General features: G+C 41.2%; 2 protein-coding genes across 4 annotated transcripts in view; both read left to right on the top strand.

Annotated features, from left to right (window-relative positions):
- LOC109036419 (uncharacterized) overlaps window positions 1-16,823 on the top strand; it is a 685,415-nt gene that overhangs the window by 207,158 nt on the left and 461,434 nt on the right. The window lies entirely within an intron of this gene.
- The window catches only part of LOC140224772 (uncharacterized), a 228,378-nt gene continuing 215,064 nt past the window's right edge, over window positions 3,510-16,823 (top strand). For 2 of the 3 annotated variants that reach the window (XM_072301368.1, XM_072301367.1), the window contains exon 1: window positions 3,515-5,570. In XM_072301368.1, the coding sequence (XP_072157469.1) occupies window positions 5,259-5,570 (312 nt within the window). In that variant the 5' untranslated portion in view covers window positions 3,515-5,258. Of the gene's footprint in view, window positions 5,571-16,823 lie in introns of all 3 variants that reach the window. The other variant, XM_072301365.1, reaches the window with a different exon arrangement.

The following is a 16,823-nucleotide window of genomic DNA, read 5'->3' as shown; positions in this document are numbered from 1 at the left end:
GATTGGTGCTTCAGTACAATAAATTAGTTCTGAAGCCTAATTTTGATTCTACTTGGCGAGAACTTACCGAATTAGTTCTCAACGCTAACTACTTTTTTTTCAGTGCGTTTCTCTCTTCCATTGTTTTTATTATTTAATCAAAAAGTGTTCTTAAATAGAAAAGAAGCTCTTCAATTTCATATCTGAACCTTTTTATTGATATATTTCAATTTTGCGACAAAAAATTCTGGAAATTCTCCCAAAGAGGAGTGATAATATACTAAGCAGAGCATCAAGTCGAATCATACACGAAAGCAAAAGCATATATTACAAAACATGACGATGTTGCGGTGCGAGATGAGTGCTTCTTAATTGCAAAATCTATATACGAATAAAAGAGTTTTCCATCTATGATCAGTGTAGTAGATTCGGTTCTCTAACGTTAACACTGTCACTGTCATTAAAGGACGTAGTATTGGCAACGATGTTAGCTAACGCAACAATCTCCTCCAACTATTAAATCACATCAGGTCCTCTCGATTTATTCTCATCCAATGTATCGAATTTGCATCGATTATAGCCGGGAGAGACATCGGAGGCAACAGTCGATGTATCGAAGTGTCTATCGAGCATTTGAACGTTTTCCACATTGGCGTGGAGGGTGCTCAGATTGACTTTTGATCTGATAAATCTTGTTAACCTGCCCATTGGCCCAACTACCAATTTAATTAATACTTGCCCCGCTCGCTCGCTGGCTCCTGGTCATCGTTAGGTGCCTTCTACAGTAAATCAAAAGCATTTGTTTATCCGAATCGCGTAGAAATAAAAGACTAAAAAATAATTAAAAGGGAGCGAGGCTGTTAACTTTGGTCTAGCTTTCTTCTGTTTCTGTGACGTCGTGATTGCTCGAGAAAATCAGCTCGATAAAAAAAAATTCTAATAGAAAAAGAAATGCAGACGATTACTATCTGCTAAACCATTCTATCGAAAGAAAGTAAGTTTTATACGATTGGGTCCTCAATTCCTAATTAATTCTGTTTTATTACGAAAGTTACACAAAAAGAATGCTTTCACCTTGACCGTGAGACGGTGAGGATTGCTGTGAATCAAAATGTTCACTCATATTTTATTTCTATAAAAGAAACAAACAATATTATTTGTTTCGAAATTTAGAAAGCCATCAACGCGCGTGGTAGATGAGCTTATTTTGAAAAATCACGTCTTTTCGATTTTCATTTTTCAAAAAAAAAAAAAAAAAAAAAAAAAAAAATCATGATTGAAGCGTCGGAAATTGAGACCTTTTCTTTAATTTCGTCAAATATTTGTGCTCAACGTTTAAGGTCTCATTTAACAACCGTTGTTTGTCATGCATGAATCTCTGTGCATAATGAAATGTTGAATACGAATAGGTTCAATGCTTCGTGCAGTTTTCTGCTTCGTTCTTGGTATAACATTCGACAAAGCGATGAATTCCCATTTCTTTTTTCCTCACTTCAGAATCTACGAACACAAATTGGACAAATAAGAAGGGCAACTTTTGAAAAAAAATTCCCAATTTCCACAGCACTGATGAAAACTGAGGGGATTATTTTTTTTCTTAAATTACAGATGACATTAGATGATAGCACGAATCGGGTGATAGAATATGTCCACCTGGCACCATAATTTCATTCCATTCATCTCTTTTCTCATTCTTGCGAATTCATGTTATTTTGCGTTGTTGAAAATTACCTGCAACAGCAGAAAAGCAGCACGTAGCACTTTTTCCAGGAAAATCAACTTGGTCGCGACAGGATAAAACCGCTTGCCTCTGCATACAAGCTTAGCGCAATGCCAAGTACTTATGTGAGACAAGTGAGCAGTCAGACATGAAGTGCATCGAAATATTTGCTCCAGATGAATTGTTAAAGTTTACTCGAATTATTGCGTATCAGCAACATGTTGTGTCCAAACCCGAGTTCGTGTTTTCTTAATGCATTACTCGATTACCAAGTTCGTCTTTCGGAAATAATTTCTAGTTAGAATCGCGTTACTAATCACAGGAGTGTCCAAATTGTTGACCGAACTAGACGGAACTCGAGGAAAACACCCATGTACCCGTACTCTATCCCGAAAGCCATGGGCAGATCTCAGATTTCGCCTGCAACGTCGGACGTATGCAACCCGGCCCACCGCAGAGTTAAAATAGTCGCATGTTGGGTTCGAACCTAACTTCGAATATTCTTTAATTGTCATGCTCCGCTTATTATTCAAATGCCGTGTTTATCTTTCGGAAAGGCATCTCGGTTGATTTATATCGCGATATTTTGTTCGTAATGTTTTTTCTCTGTTCTTTGAGGAGCCGAGAGGATGTTATACGAATATTCCCGGATGATTCCAATTCCAAAGGGGGTACTCGAAAAATACGAAATGAATTTAAAGCAGAAACTCGTGTTATACTTTAATGAATTTTTTATAGGAGAGAAAAACTGGAATAATGCTTTTTCAGGTTCACTTAGACACGAAGAGACTTTAAAATATAAATTCCTTATCGGAATATGTAGTCTCATTGTTTAATCCTTTCTAATATTCATGTCATTATCCTTTCAATTTTTTTGTTGACTTATGTTTCTTCAACCTTCCTCGATAGTTCTCATCAGGTTGGCATGAACGTTTGAAAAAATGAAAGATTGGACATTTCAACGAAATATTTCATGAAATATCACGAAGCTGTGAAATATTTCATAAAATCTCACGAGGCTGTGAAATATTTCATGTTTTTCAGAGGCTGGAGTATGCAACCCGCACTCAAGCATACAAAATAGAAGAAAGTCACAGTTTTTACTTTTTGCGAAACATGAAAAGGAACCGGTATTTTCCTATGTTTCATGAATTTCCGAAACATGATATATTTCACATGAAATTTCAAGATTTTATTTTTCATGCAATTTTGCCACCCTCGTTCTCATCGTGCTGGCAGTGACGCAAATCTCTGGGGGCAGGGCCCCGGAGTGGCAAGGCAAAGGATCACCCCCCCCCCCCCCCCTCCCCTCTCATTAATACCTAAATTGGAAAAAAACGCACAATATTGTTCCCTCCACGAGGAAAACGACTTCCTGGTGATAATAAAAACTCGAATTATTTTCCCTAACCATTAATCCCCACACTGGAAAAAAAACACATTGAATCTAGAGTCCAGACTCTTGAAAACATTGACAAGAAAAAATACTCTTAATTCAATCAGATTCAAGCTTAAATCAGAAGGAAGTCCGCTTAAATTAAGAGGCTTGGTTCTTGATTTAAGCAAAAATCCGATTGAATCAAGAGAATTTTTTCTTGTCGATGTTTTTAAGAGTCTGGACTCTAGATCCAATGTGTTTTTTTTTCCCCAGTGAGGGATCAAAATTTGTCCATTCCCTATCCCTACACCATGCATATGATTTTGCCTATCCTCCACGGACTCGGGCGCAAGGATCTGGTGGCCTGATTGGCGGCAGCCTCGCCCCGAGCGAGCCGAAGCTGGACCCAGAACACCTCCGATCCCCCCGCCCCCCCCCGGCCCCCTCCGGGCCCCGGGGGGCCATTCCCAGCCAGCCGCCGAGTCTCGTGTTGCTGGTGCCGTCGTTTCGGTTCTCCAGTCGCTCAACGATCCTTCGTCGGGGAGCACGCGCTGTCGCTCATCGCTGTTTTTTTCGCCGTTTTCGCGGGCGGGTTTTCGCCCTGGACGGTGACCCTCCGAGGTCGGTCAGTGCCGCGAAAAGGCCCTTCGCGCGGGAAATTTTGAATCGGGCACTTTTATGGTGAATCGGATGTGTGAAATTCTCCCCGGAATTTGGATAACGTGTTTATTTACTGCGATCCTTGCAGTATTATCAGTGCTTTTCCCGGAAGTTTTTCCGGTGGAAAATCGTAGTGTGATTATCTACCCTCGTGTTGCAGTTTGATTTGTGCCCAACAATTGTTTCGGATACGGAGATACGCTTTGCCTAACTTTTTTACCCGCTTTTTATGAAGTGGGTTGTATAGTAAAAATTGCTTTTATTGAATTTTCCGGAGTGTGAAAGTGTGACCTTTCTTTGGATTTCTCTATCAGCGGATCTCCTCCCCTGGATTAATTTTCACTCGTGTCACCAAAAACCAGAAGTTGTGTGGATTGCGGACGAAACACGTCTCGCAATGTGTATATAATCAAACAAAGTTCGAAATTTGTGTTTTTCATCTTGAATTTTGTTGACATCCACTCTCCGAAATAATGCTCATGGAAGCTAGATGTTGTTAACTGTGGTGTTTTGATGACGTCGTGAATAATTGCATTGTTTTGCAAGTGTTTTATCCTTTCAACATTGTCTAATTGAATTCGCGAACAAGTGTCAGGAATGCTCAAACGAGTCGGACCTTTGGCATTAACTTAATTTTAATTCATTTCAAGTCTTAATTTTAATTGACGGCTTCACATTAACTGCATTTTCTCTCATTGCGATTAGACCATTCGTTTTCAATCCCGTGTGAGCTGTGAAAATTTTAAACCGGCTCAAAAAAGTTACCTACATTTGTAATTTTCACGGATTTGTCGCAAACCATATTTCGCTCTTTGCTTTCTAGAACAAAACCCATCGTACGATTTTTTTTTGTAAATTTAAAGTCCTCCCGCAAAACTGCTCACTTTTTGCTCTTACCGGTTACTCTATTGAACTTGACCGAATTTTCACTCTCATGTGCAGCTTTAGCCCACCTCAAAATTGGCCAGTATTCCTTCGGCCTGCAGTAAATTTTATCAAACGTGAAAGTACTCAGCGTACGCCTAAGGGCACAAATTCGTCGATACATTTTTTTCGAAACAAAGATTCTTTACTTCCAATGCGGTAGCTCAACCGTAACCGTGACTCTCAATTTTTAGCAAAAAAAATACTAAAATATCCTTGATCTCTCTTCTACAGTTTCGCTCCTGTAACCCTCCCCTTAAATTGCTCAATTTCGCACATAGTGAATTGGAGTTTGCTCAAATCCGCAAATTTTTTTTTAAATTCCCTCAGAATTTTTCCGAATTTTCTAGCGCCCGCAAAATGTTTTCCTGGACCTGTGTGACTTTCGTATCTCACCTTTGAAACCAGTGCGAGTCAAAAAAATCATCCCCAGTGAAAGTTTACCCTTTGACAAGTCATACCACGACGGAATTTACTCGAATTCTATCCCTGTGCGCAACCCGCGAGTCCAGTTAATTTCCGACTCAGTGCCAGTGACAAAATGCCCTGCGGGCTCAGCTGATCGGGGCTGTAGTGCGTGCTGCGTTGCTCTGCAAGATGCTGGGGAACCTGGTGCAGCGGTTCCAGGCGTTCTCGCCGGTGAGCTCGCCGGTGACGTCACCCAAGTCCTCGCGCCGGTGGTTCGCCGGGAAGAGTCCGGCGCGGCGACGCTCGCTGAAGGAGGAGTACAGGGAGGTGCAGTCGGAGCCGGAGGACGCCTTCGCGGCGGCGGAGGCGGAGGCGGCGTCGCCGAGCAAGAAGATCCTGAACAAGCGCAAGGCGAAGAAGAGCGGTCAGCGGCCGGAGGTCTCGCTCCCCATACAGCTCCAGGCGTCCCAGTCGATGGGCCGTTTGGACGGCATCAAACAGGTTTGCGCCCATTAGCTTTCCTTGTTGTCAAATCGTGTCGTCGGGTTCGTCACCATGCTCAGCGTGGTCAGCATGATCAGCATGAGCAAACTTTGAGTAGAGTCCCAGTGAACTCGGAGACGGTTTCTGTAGGGAAACTAGAATACACCTGGAAACGGTTAGAAGAAAAAGTGGGTGTACGCAAAAACTTTGGGGGTAAAAAGGAAGTGAAGGAACTAGGGAATAACCGATTGAACCGGGCTCATTGTTGAAATTGATAGACGAAGCTATAGACAAAGGGGACATGAGGAGTAAGGGGCAGCATGATCTCAGCATGATCAGCATGAGCAGACTTGGAGAAGAGTCGAAGTAAACTCGGAGATGGTTCCTGTAGGGTCGAAAACTAGGGTAAACCTGGAAACGGTCAGAAGAAAAAGTGGAGTTACGCGAGAACTTTGGGGGTAAGAAGGAAGTGAAAGAACTAGGGAGTAACGCGATTGAACCGGGCTCATTGTTGAAATTGATAGACGAAGCTATCGACAAAGGAGACATAAGGAGTAAGGAGTAACTGGAAAAATTAATGTAAAAAAAAAACCCTGTAATTCTATTGGTTGAAATGGGTGGCTCCTATAGACTAAGGGGATAAATGATGGACTAACTGTACTCTGCATGATCAGCATGAGCAGACTTGGAAAAGAGTCGTAGTGAACTCGGAGATGGCTTCTGTAGGGTTGAAAACTATGGTAAACCTGGAAACGGTCAGAAGCAAAAGTGGGGTTACCTACGCAAAACCTTTGGGGGTAAGAAGGAAGTGAAGGAACTAGGGAGTAACGCGATTGAACCGGGCTGATTGTTGAAATTGATAGACGAAGCTATAGTCAAAGGAGACATAAGGAGTAAGGAGTAATTCTATTGGTTGAAATGGGTGGCTCTTATAGACTAAGGGGGTAAATGATGGACTAACTGTACTCTGCATGATCAGCATGAGCAAACTTAAAGAAGAGTCGTAGTCAACTCGGAGATGGTTTCTGTAGGGTTGAAAACTAGGGTAAACCTGGAAACGGTCAGAAGAAAAAGTGGGTGTGCTCAAAAACTTTGGGGGTAAGAAGGAACAAGGGAATAACAGCTATATGGCAGGGAAATGAGAAAAGTCTTACGAAAAGAGGGAGATATCAGGGAATATAACGAGTTGTAAGGGAGAAAAGGTGAGAAAGTGGAGGTACGGGAAGTAGATAGGTTTTCCGTAGGGATGAGAAGCAAGGTTTACCTGAAAACGGCCAGAAGAAAAAGGGGGTGCTCGTAAGGCCTTGTCCCCACGGGACGTTTCATGGGTTTTGTCCCAGGGAAAAATTTCCCTGGCGAAGTTGGGAAAAATATTGAGTTAGTGAATACTTATCAAAGTTCCAAGTAGAGTACATGTGAGGTCCTAAGACCGACTCAGAGAGAGGGAGGAAAAATTTTGTTGCTTTGTTTAACCAGGAAGAAGTCCAGAAGTTTCATTCCTGCGATTCGAGCCTGGGACGAATCTCGTTAAAGTCCCGTGGAGACAAAGCGTAGAAACTTTGGGGTAAGAGGGAACAAGGGAATAATAGATACAGCAAGGAATGAGAAGTCAGATGAAAACAGGAATATGTTAGGGAATAGAAGGAGTCGTATGGGAGAAAAGCTGAGAAAATGGGATTACGAGAAATGTCAAAAAGATGGCAGTGTGGACAGTGAAACGCATGCAAGAGGAATTAGAAAGATTTCCAGGGAAATCGGAAGATACAAGCGAGCCGATTATTGAAATTTATAGACAAAGAGTAGTTATAGATAATGAAGACACAAGAGATGTGGAGGGATCCTATTGGTGGAACCGGGCGGTTGCAATGGACAAAGGGAGGGTTGCAAGAACAGGCAAATACTAGGGTAAAAAAGGAAATAAAAAGTATTAGTGAGATGCTAACCTAACGTCAAGGAGAGTAGGGAGGTGTATGAGAAACCAGGAGGTTGTCAGAGAAATCTGAGAGTCGTCAGGAAAATCAGCAAGATGTCGAGGAAAACAGAGATGTGTTATGTAAAAGAGGTGTCAGAAGAACAGGAAAATGTTGCAGGAAAACATGTTTCAAGAGATTTCATGGAAAATTTTGCAAAGTTCTTCGTAACCAGCTTTTCTCTATAATAGGAGTTTTAACGATTGCCGAGCAATTATTTTGGAAAATTATTACTGTGGCCAGAAAACTGATAACCTTGAACACTTTTTTAAAGCAGCATTACATATTGCTCTCATTTTTATCCATGTTGGTGAATCAGTGTGTGAGAATAGGAAATTTTGGTCAAGAAATAGCTGGAAAAGTTGGGAACTTTCTTCCTCCTGAAGTTTGTTTACATTTTGAAAGGTGAAAAATTGAAAGTTGAGCATTTAGTATTCAGGGAAATATCGGGGATCATTTTAGATTGAATTAAACATTGCAAAGTCCTAAAAGAATGTCAGATGTATTGCAAAATCTTTTTAATGAAACATTTTTTCCTTTAGTAATATCAAATTCCTAGTTATATGTCGAGAGCAAAAATGGAGTTTTGCGGAAGATTGGAAAGAATTTGACTCGTACAAATGTAGTAGGTCTTTACTTGCAGGGATTCCCATTTTTCGAGAACAAGAGTCTTTGGTACGAATAATTGTTAGTTCATAAAACGCGAATGCCTGTGAAAATCGATGATTCCCTACCTTAATAAGCTTTTTAAATCTGCGAACTTTCTTATTTCGGTTGGAGCAACCATTTAGGGACTTTTTTACTCTGATGAGAGTCGCCTTTATGACAGTGTATATTGTAAAAAATTTGTATACAATCACACAGAAGTATTAGTAGCACTTCATGGCTCTTTTAACGCTATTATTGCCTTGGAAATTATATGAGGGTTGTTAATGACTCAAAATTGCACCCATGGTTAGTGAATAAAATGGGCGTCCGCTGCCTCTCAGTTTGCTTGTAACGAATATTTTAGCGCTCAGGAAAAACCGGGAAAGTACGTACACATTCAATTTAACGGAAACCCTCGCAAAAATTGCAGGTGCCTTCGGGAAAAAACCCGAAAAATATACCTTAACTGCCTGTCGAAAATATTTTAAGTTCTGACAAGCTGTACGATTCTATCGCTAAAATCTGAAGTCTCCTTTTCCTCGTAAAAAACTGTAAGAAGGAGCATAGGGAAAACACAAGTCGAGAAACAGGGAAAGTTCGGGACTTCGAAAATACGATGAATCCTGACGAAATTTTGGTCGTGTCACCAAAACCCATGCTCAATGATAGATCTCAGCACAGTTATCAAACCCCTTCAGGCCTCCACTCCTTTAAATTCACTCCATTGATCAATAGAGAGTCCTTTCCAGTATGCACACTGGAAAAAAACACATTGGACCTAGAGTCCAGACTCTTAAAAACATAGACAAGAAAAAGTACTCTTGATTCAGTCCGAATCTAGCTTAAATCAAGAACCAAGCCTCTTAATTTAAGCGGATTTTGTTTTGATTCAACCGAAAATCCGATTGAATCAAGAGCAATTTTTCTTGTCAATGTTTTCAAGAGTCGGACTCCAGATCCAATGTGTTTTTTTCCAGTGCATGTGATCCATCACTTGAAGTTAAGGACTCTCATTTTGAAGTATGAAAGATAACTCTTTTATAAAATGGCAGCGATTACGGAAGCTTTTAATTTTAAAGCTCCGCGGCTTCGAGTTTAAAGATGCCTGTTTCATTTGAAAGTATGAAGTAAAATTTGAGTGGCAACCTCTTCCGAGTATCGCGGTGATCGGGGAGCTCCTCATTCGAAAAGTTCAAAGTCTTGGAATGGCGCGTTCGGCAACCTCGTCCATTAGTTGATTCATTTCAAGCCCCGACGATGGCTTTTTATCTCTTATCTGCGCCTTCCAAATGGACCGAGTCGTTATAGGACAAGACCTACTCTTCTCGGGGTCCAGTCGCCCGCTCCCCCCCTGCCCGCGGGTCCGATCGGTTCAAAATTCGTTTTATGGGCCGGGTCGATTCCGATCCGATGATCGTGGCATTTGTCAAACTTCGGGGCATCCGAACTGGAGCTGCCCCGGTGACGACATTCCAGATTATGGATTGCGTATGTTGATGATGTCACGGATCCCGCACGAATGTGGTATCGACCGAGTAACATTCAATTCATGCACGGAAGTTTCACGATTATGATAGAAAAGTCACAAGTCTTGGGATTTCATCAACTAGAGAATTCACGCGGAAGAAAATAGAACCCCGCTCAGCACCAACTTTGCTTTAGCTTCCACCGGATGTGACGGAGTGGAGGAAAAGATGTGGCCTAGTGGAGGAAATATGTGCGAAAATATGGGAGGGATGTGCTGAGGACAAACGCCGGCTGAGCCCAAGTGCGGAATGGAATGTTAAAGCAAAATCGTCATCCGTCCCACACTGGAAAAATAAAAAAAAAAACACATTGGATCTAGAGTCCAGACTCTTAAAACATTAACAAGAAAAAGGATTCTTGATTCAATCAGATTTTTGCTTAAATCAAAAGGAAATCCGTTCAAATTATGAGGCTTGGTTCTTGATTATAGCAAAAATCCGATTGAATCAAGAGTATTTTTTCTCGTCGATTTTATAAGAGTCTGAACTCTAGATCCAATGCCCCCCCCCCCCCCCCCCCCAGTGATGCTCAAGTCCATCTTTTGGTGCTTACCGCGGTTCTATTTTCCTCCGTGAAAAAATTACCAAAGGTAGAAGGATTAGTATCCTAATACTGGATCAGCGGGTTTATTATTGACACTGTATCGCCCATTTGGGAAATGCCCCTTATCGACAAATTTCATTCCGAAATAAGGTTTAATTATACAAAATACCGAAAGGCATGCAATATTTGACTTATATTAATGAGGCAGAAAATTTATGAAACGGTTTTTTGAAGGTCGTTTGATAAGATTTCCCTGTTTTCCATTAATCGCAGCGTAAACTCCGAATGAAACTGCACGAACTTATCGGGCCAGCCTCGTAAACTGGTAAATCAAAAACAAATTTTCCCCGTCTCCATCCAAACCCATAAAAGCCTCCAACAATCTTCAAACATTTTCTCCCTGAGTGTTCACGATAAAAAAAAATGCGATAACTTAATACTCGCCGTAAAAGGTTTTGACGTTGTAAGTGCCAGTACTTTCGAAGACATAAATGAATATTGAAATGCCATCCGTCGGGTTGAAAAATTGTCATGCTAAAGAGTCAAATTTGACGGATGGCTAAGTCGCGGTACGGCGGAGTTTGGCGTGATGCGGTTGTTGACCTTGACCGAAAGAGATTGGCCGGACTTTGTTTTGCCATTTAAAAGTGCAATGGAACGCGAGTAAAAGTGTACTTCGCTGCCAACGCAGGGACAGCGTGAGTACGAAGATGCATTAGCAACGTCCTTATTCTACATTTTTTTTTTTTACTGGCCAAGAATGAGAGTTTTACCTGCAAAAACCTAAATATTTCAGTATGACGTTAAACTGAACGGATTAAAAATATAATCCTTCGGACAGATCAGACATGAAAAATGCGACAACGGGAGAGACAATGTTTTTCAAGACTTTTTAAAAACTTTCTGGCCTTTCAATGTCCTTGAAAAAACGTCGAGTCGTTTCAAGGCCCAGTTCAAACACTGCAAATAAAATCGATGCGTTTTATTAATGATTCCTTGATAGGGCCTTTCCTAAAATGACTTCGAGGTTCGGGAGCCATGAAATTTAATCGATACGTAGCTTAAATTAAACTTTGTAATGAGTATAGTCTCCGTTGAAATTTTTAGCTAGAGTTGGAAGTTAAGAGTAGCTAAGAGTAGCGGGTCGCCATCTTGTTTGTTAATTTATGGATTTATGGCCGTAAGAGCATCATGAAGCCTAAAAACTCGTTGACCAATCGAAAAGCGGCACAGTTTTCCTGTAGTTAAAAGATACGAATGGTCATACTCCGTCTATATAAAGGTACTCCAACCACTCCTATTGACTCGATCCACTGTTAGAGTACCTATATTGAGAGAGTATGGCCACTGGTGTTACCACCTCTGATTGGCTCAGCCATCTTAGGCTGAATGGAGCCCTTAAGACCCAAAAATGGCGGACGCCATGAATTAATAAAGCAAAATGACTCAAAATGTACTTTTTTTTTGCTTATCGTAACGAGAAATTTACTCAAATGCACTATTGCGACTTTTTTACATATTTTTAAGACTAATCATGTGCGATTTTTGAGAAAAATGATCTTAGATGTTGTAAGGTTGGCAGGAATTGCGGTTGGTGATAACCGTCAAAAGTTGGCAATGACCCCCCTCCCATCCACAAAAAACCAAAACAAAGCCCCGCCATTTTTGGGTCCTAAGCCTCTCTGTGGGGCCCAGTGGCCATACTCTCTCAACCAGGCCCGCCACAAGGGGGGGGATACTGGGTCCTTGGTACCGGGGCCCGGGCCCTGAAGGGGCCCGTGACGCAGGTGACAAACCACTACGAATTAATGTGTAACCCTTGTCTCGTAGGGAAATGTGAAAAAATTACCCTAAAAATTCCGCAAAAGGTGAATAAAGTTTCAAAAACACGTTAGGGCACTATAAAATTGTTCTTACTTTTTTAGAGATTTTCAAGATTTTGAGTATATGTAGAATGATATTTTTAGTAACTGTGTTTCATTTTCTTCCGTTGTCGGATGCTAAGAGGCTCCTTTCTGGGCATCCTCGACTTCAATGGCTTAACTCCCTTGCCATAGACGTACGAAAGGGGAGTCCAGGGGGGCCCGGCTCCCCATAGAATTGAAAATTATCATCTGCCCCCTAAAAAAAAAAAATTATAGATGTTTTGAATGCAACAATTCGAAAGTTTTTGGTGCTGAAAGTAAACGAAAAGGCGTAATTGATGCAGAAATTGATGGAAAATCTCCATCATAAGAGCTTCATAATGCGTCCAAATAGATTTAAAATTTCCAAAATTTCCCGGGGGGCCCCCCGGACCCCCCTTCCTGTGCTAGGGGCCCGGGCCAGAAAATTGGTACCAGGGCCCGAGATGGGTTGTGGCGGGCCTGCTCTCAACATAGATACTCTATCCACTGTGAGGCGTCCGATCATGAATCATAGTGATCCGTTCCCGCCGACCGGGGATTTCGGGTCACACACTCATCCGCGGCCCCGGAATAGTGGCGAGAAAGTAAAACCCGAGGACCGACCAAGTAAAAGTGTTCGACGTAATTGCTCGCCTGAAAAGAAGAAAAAAACGAAAAAAGCCCCGCGCCCGTTCTAAGGCCAAAGACACATAGAGCCTGCCGCCGAAATTAATTAGATGCTGCTGCGGTCCCAAAGCCCGCCCCCACCATTTGTCTTTAACCGAGCACTGCCGGCTCCGGGCAGCGCCTAGACGTTGCTCCAACGTGACGTAGTTTAATTGACCTTTTTTCAATGAAAATCCTCACCGTTGCTTCAAGTAGCAAGCCGCGTTGTCGAATCGTAAGATTTTGGGTGGACTCCAGTAACCAGGGTGACAACAGGACTCACTGGGGGAAAAAAAACAAATTAGATCTAGAGTCCAGACTCTTGAAAACATTGACAAGAAAAGAACTCTTGATTCAATCAGATTTAAGCTTATCAAAAGGAAATCCGCTCAAATTGAGAGGCTTGCTTCTTGGTTTAAGCTTAAATCTGATTGAATCAAGAGTATTTTTTCTTGTCGATGTTTTTAAGAGTCTGGACTCTAGATCCAATGTGTTTTTTTTCCAGTGCTGAAAAATGTCAGGGAGAAAAGTTTTACTCGAAAATGCCGGTGGAAAAAGAGGGACTGTTCCGGAATTTTTTCCTGAAATTTATAGATTCCTCTTTTTTTTTTTTTTGATTTGCACATAATATTATACTGTACAATTTAACACTTTTAGACAAAATTTTTGTCTTTTAAAAGCTTAATTTAACTGTTAAGTTTAATACTTAACTACTAATACAATATATATTGCTCTTATTGGAGACACACCTTCATTTGAGGGTCCGGAAACTCCGATTGGGATGGGGGGTCTGGGGGGCTTCCCCCTGAAAATCTTCCAAATTTTGAAGTATCTCAGTTACAGTTTGAGCCAATTTTGTCATGGATAATTACCAAACATATAAACTTTCATACTCCTTCTTTCCTACGTTCCTTTCTTCTTTCTTTCTTCCCCTTTTCTCCCTCTTTTTTTTGGACGAACAGAGGGGTGGGGGGTGCACGCTCCCTACTTCTTTTGGATCCGCCTATGCACCCATTTTTCAAGAATAGTCATCGATTATACGCCTAACATAAATACTAAAATTGCAGAACTCACGTAAATAACAAACCGCACGCGTATTCCTCAACAGAAAACATATCTTTCAACGGAATTGGACGACAAAAATCAGCGTTTAAACAACTCGTTTCATTATTATTTGCCGTTGTATAAAATTCAACCGTTCAAAGATATTTTATGTGGCTCATTCAACTCGAGTATTCTCCAAAAATATAACCATCGTAGCATGTCGGAACTCGAAACAGGATTTGAGCCATCTCCTCTGACCTTGATATAGACAACGTTTAAGGAGCGCTCCGGATTTTGGCATCGTTCTTCCTGCGAAATTCCGCATATACTTGCGATTCCACACGAATACGCAGCAATCGTAGAGAAATGTCTTCGAGCTCAATTTTAGTTACAATTTCGCACGGTTTAATAAGACTAAACCCTCAAATGGTCCTCTTAAAATTCTCAGAACGTTTCTTGAAGCTTTGAATTATGTGTACCTGTACCCCTGCACCATTCAAGTCTCGAATAATGTCTACTTTTTTTGTTCATCATAATCTGTAGAATTTTTTCTCTTCTACTACTGGTGAAGTGGACCTTGCAGTGTGTCTCGTTTTTACCCCTTTTAACGGATTAGAATGCATGACGTACAACTTAATCCATCTCGGAGGCAGGTGTATGGGACCACATAATGACAGTATTTTTTTTTATAATTTTATCATTATTTTTTTCCTATGTGTTTGCTTCTGTGAGTTTGACTAACTTTTGGTTTTTGTTTTTCTGTTTTAGGTAAGCGTTTTTTCTGTCTTTTCCTCTCAAAACCTGTAAGTACTCAATTCGTAAAACTTCACTTATATTTTCTCACGAAATTTACAGCAGAACGTAATTGGGTTTTCACTGAAGAACGCAATTTTTTACCGCAGGAACATCCAGTATACCTAAGGTTTTTAGCAGACGGGAAAGTAGGAAAAACCAATAAAATACTCAAAATTTAATTTAACGAAGGAAAAAACAGAGAATATCTAAATTTGGACGAAAACATACAGAACATTTTGGCACCTGGTAATGATGACAGTCGTTAACTTTAAAGTTTGGCTGCCTATTTCCAGGCTCACACGGTGAAATGAGCATAGTGCTAAATTTTGTATCTTTTTGTGTCTACACAGAAAAAAATCCAAAAATTGCAGAAAATGCCGAACTCTTTTAACCATTAAATCCCTTGTATCCCTAATTTTTTTTTTTAAATCTCTCGGTCTTACAGAAATTCTCCTCTATAGATTTCGCAGTTTAACCTCGCAAATTTGTACGCTGCGAAAATCGAAGTCAAGCAGAAGCTCCTCTCCAACTTGTTCTCGAGGCAATGTCAGCGTCTGCTCTGCCGCACTTTAGGAAAAACGCCGTATGGACCTTTAGGCGTTGCCAAATTTCCTTTGATAAAACAAGAATCTCCTAGTAAACTTATAGATATTTTCCTTCCAACTTTTTCGATAATTTTGCTCGTAAATTCACCTGAAGTTCCTGAAAATTTCAAGGAAAAATACCCATAACCTACCTAACAAATAAGCATTTTATCGAAGGAAATTCGGCAACTCTCGAACGTTCATACGGCGTTCTTCCTTAGCATGGCTGTGCTACCTTGCGAAGGGGGGGGGGGTGTCGGCGCATAGGCCACCGGAGAGAGGAGACGTTGCTCACGATTACTTTCTCTGCCAAGATGAGCCTTATTAGGAAGGCTTCGGCTTCGGCGGGCAGGGCCGGAGGGACCGGCACATCGTCCCGGCACGCGGCGGAATCTCCGGCTCTTGCCCGTGAGTCTGTGACAGGGCACTGCTAATAAGTCCATGCCCCGGCCCCTGCCCCACTAGCCCCCCCCCCTCCCCTCTCCCCCCTGATAATTGCTCCCACGCCGCTCTGATGCCGCGTCCCTGGAAAACTTTCCTTCTCGCAGGGGATGAATTTCAGGGTTGGTTTTGGACAAGCACGCAAATCAGCAACCAAATTTTGGGATTGGTCCACACTTCCAACTGGAAAATAAAATCGGTCATGTGGACCGAACGTACAATGTTTCATATCATTCCGAATATTAGATTTGTCAAACAGCGAACTTTCGGTTTGTGTAGCCGAACGTTCGGCGTATATGACCAAACTTTGTTCGTAAGTTCACTTTACTGCACAGATTGCCGCATAGGACGCCTTTTCTGGCGTATATTTTTTGGCGAAATATGGTCTCGTGACAAAATTTTGATTTCTAATTGGTTGGGAGGCTCATTGCTGCTTCTCATAAATTATTAGATCTCCTAATCCATGTAAATAATTCTTAGATAGACGTCATCCTCGTGTCGTGTCAAATAAAAACAAATGCTGCGATTTTCTCATCTGGCACGAAGCTCTTTGACGAGGAGGATAAGTTACAGATTTGTTCAGTGTTCTCAGTTCATATTTAATCTCTCATATAATCTCTAAAGCATATGGGTGTGTCTTTTTTTAGTTTTTCGCCTATGAGCAATTAAAACGTTTCATTTGAGGGAAAATCTACTCGAAAATTCGCGAAAACCTGGAATTCGCAAAAAACCAAAAATCATGGAGAGACATATAGGCAGTGAAAATAGTTATGTGACAAAATACTGGTTTTGTATCTATAAAACAACATGACGTTCCCTTTTAAAAGAAATCCACACAGTCCCAGAGCATAATCATAACTGGAATCATAAATTTAGTTTATGAGCCTGGAATCAACTACAAGCATTGTCAGAGCAAGACATGAATTTTCTTCATGGCGTAAATGAACGAAGGAAAAATCCAGTTGCATACTTAAGTTCAAACAAAGCCTCCACGCTGAAAGCGAACAAAAGCACGCGCTGGCAATTATGTTTTTCCCACTCAGTTCTCATATCGCACGTTCGATAGTAGAACTAGAAATTTTAGAAATTTCACAATGGACGCAGGCTAGATTATGAATCAGTCCAGCGACAGACGTGTCAAAACGCTTAGGAATAAATTCCCTTTTT

Source organism: Bemisia tabaci, chromosome 6 (genome assembly GCF_918797505.1).
Source record: "Bemisia tabaci chromosome 6, PGI_BMITA_v3".
Classification (NCBI taxonomy): domain Eukaryota; kingdom Metazoa; phylum Arthropoda; class Insecta; order Hemiptera; family Aleyrodidae; genus Bemisia; species Bemisia tabaci.
Note: the sequence above shows the minus strand (reverse complement) of the source record. Positions and strands in the feature narration are given on the sequence as shown.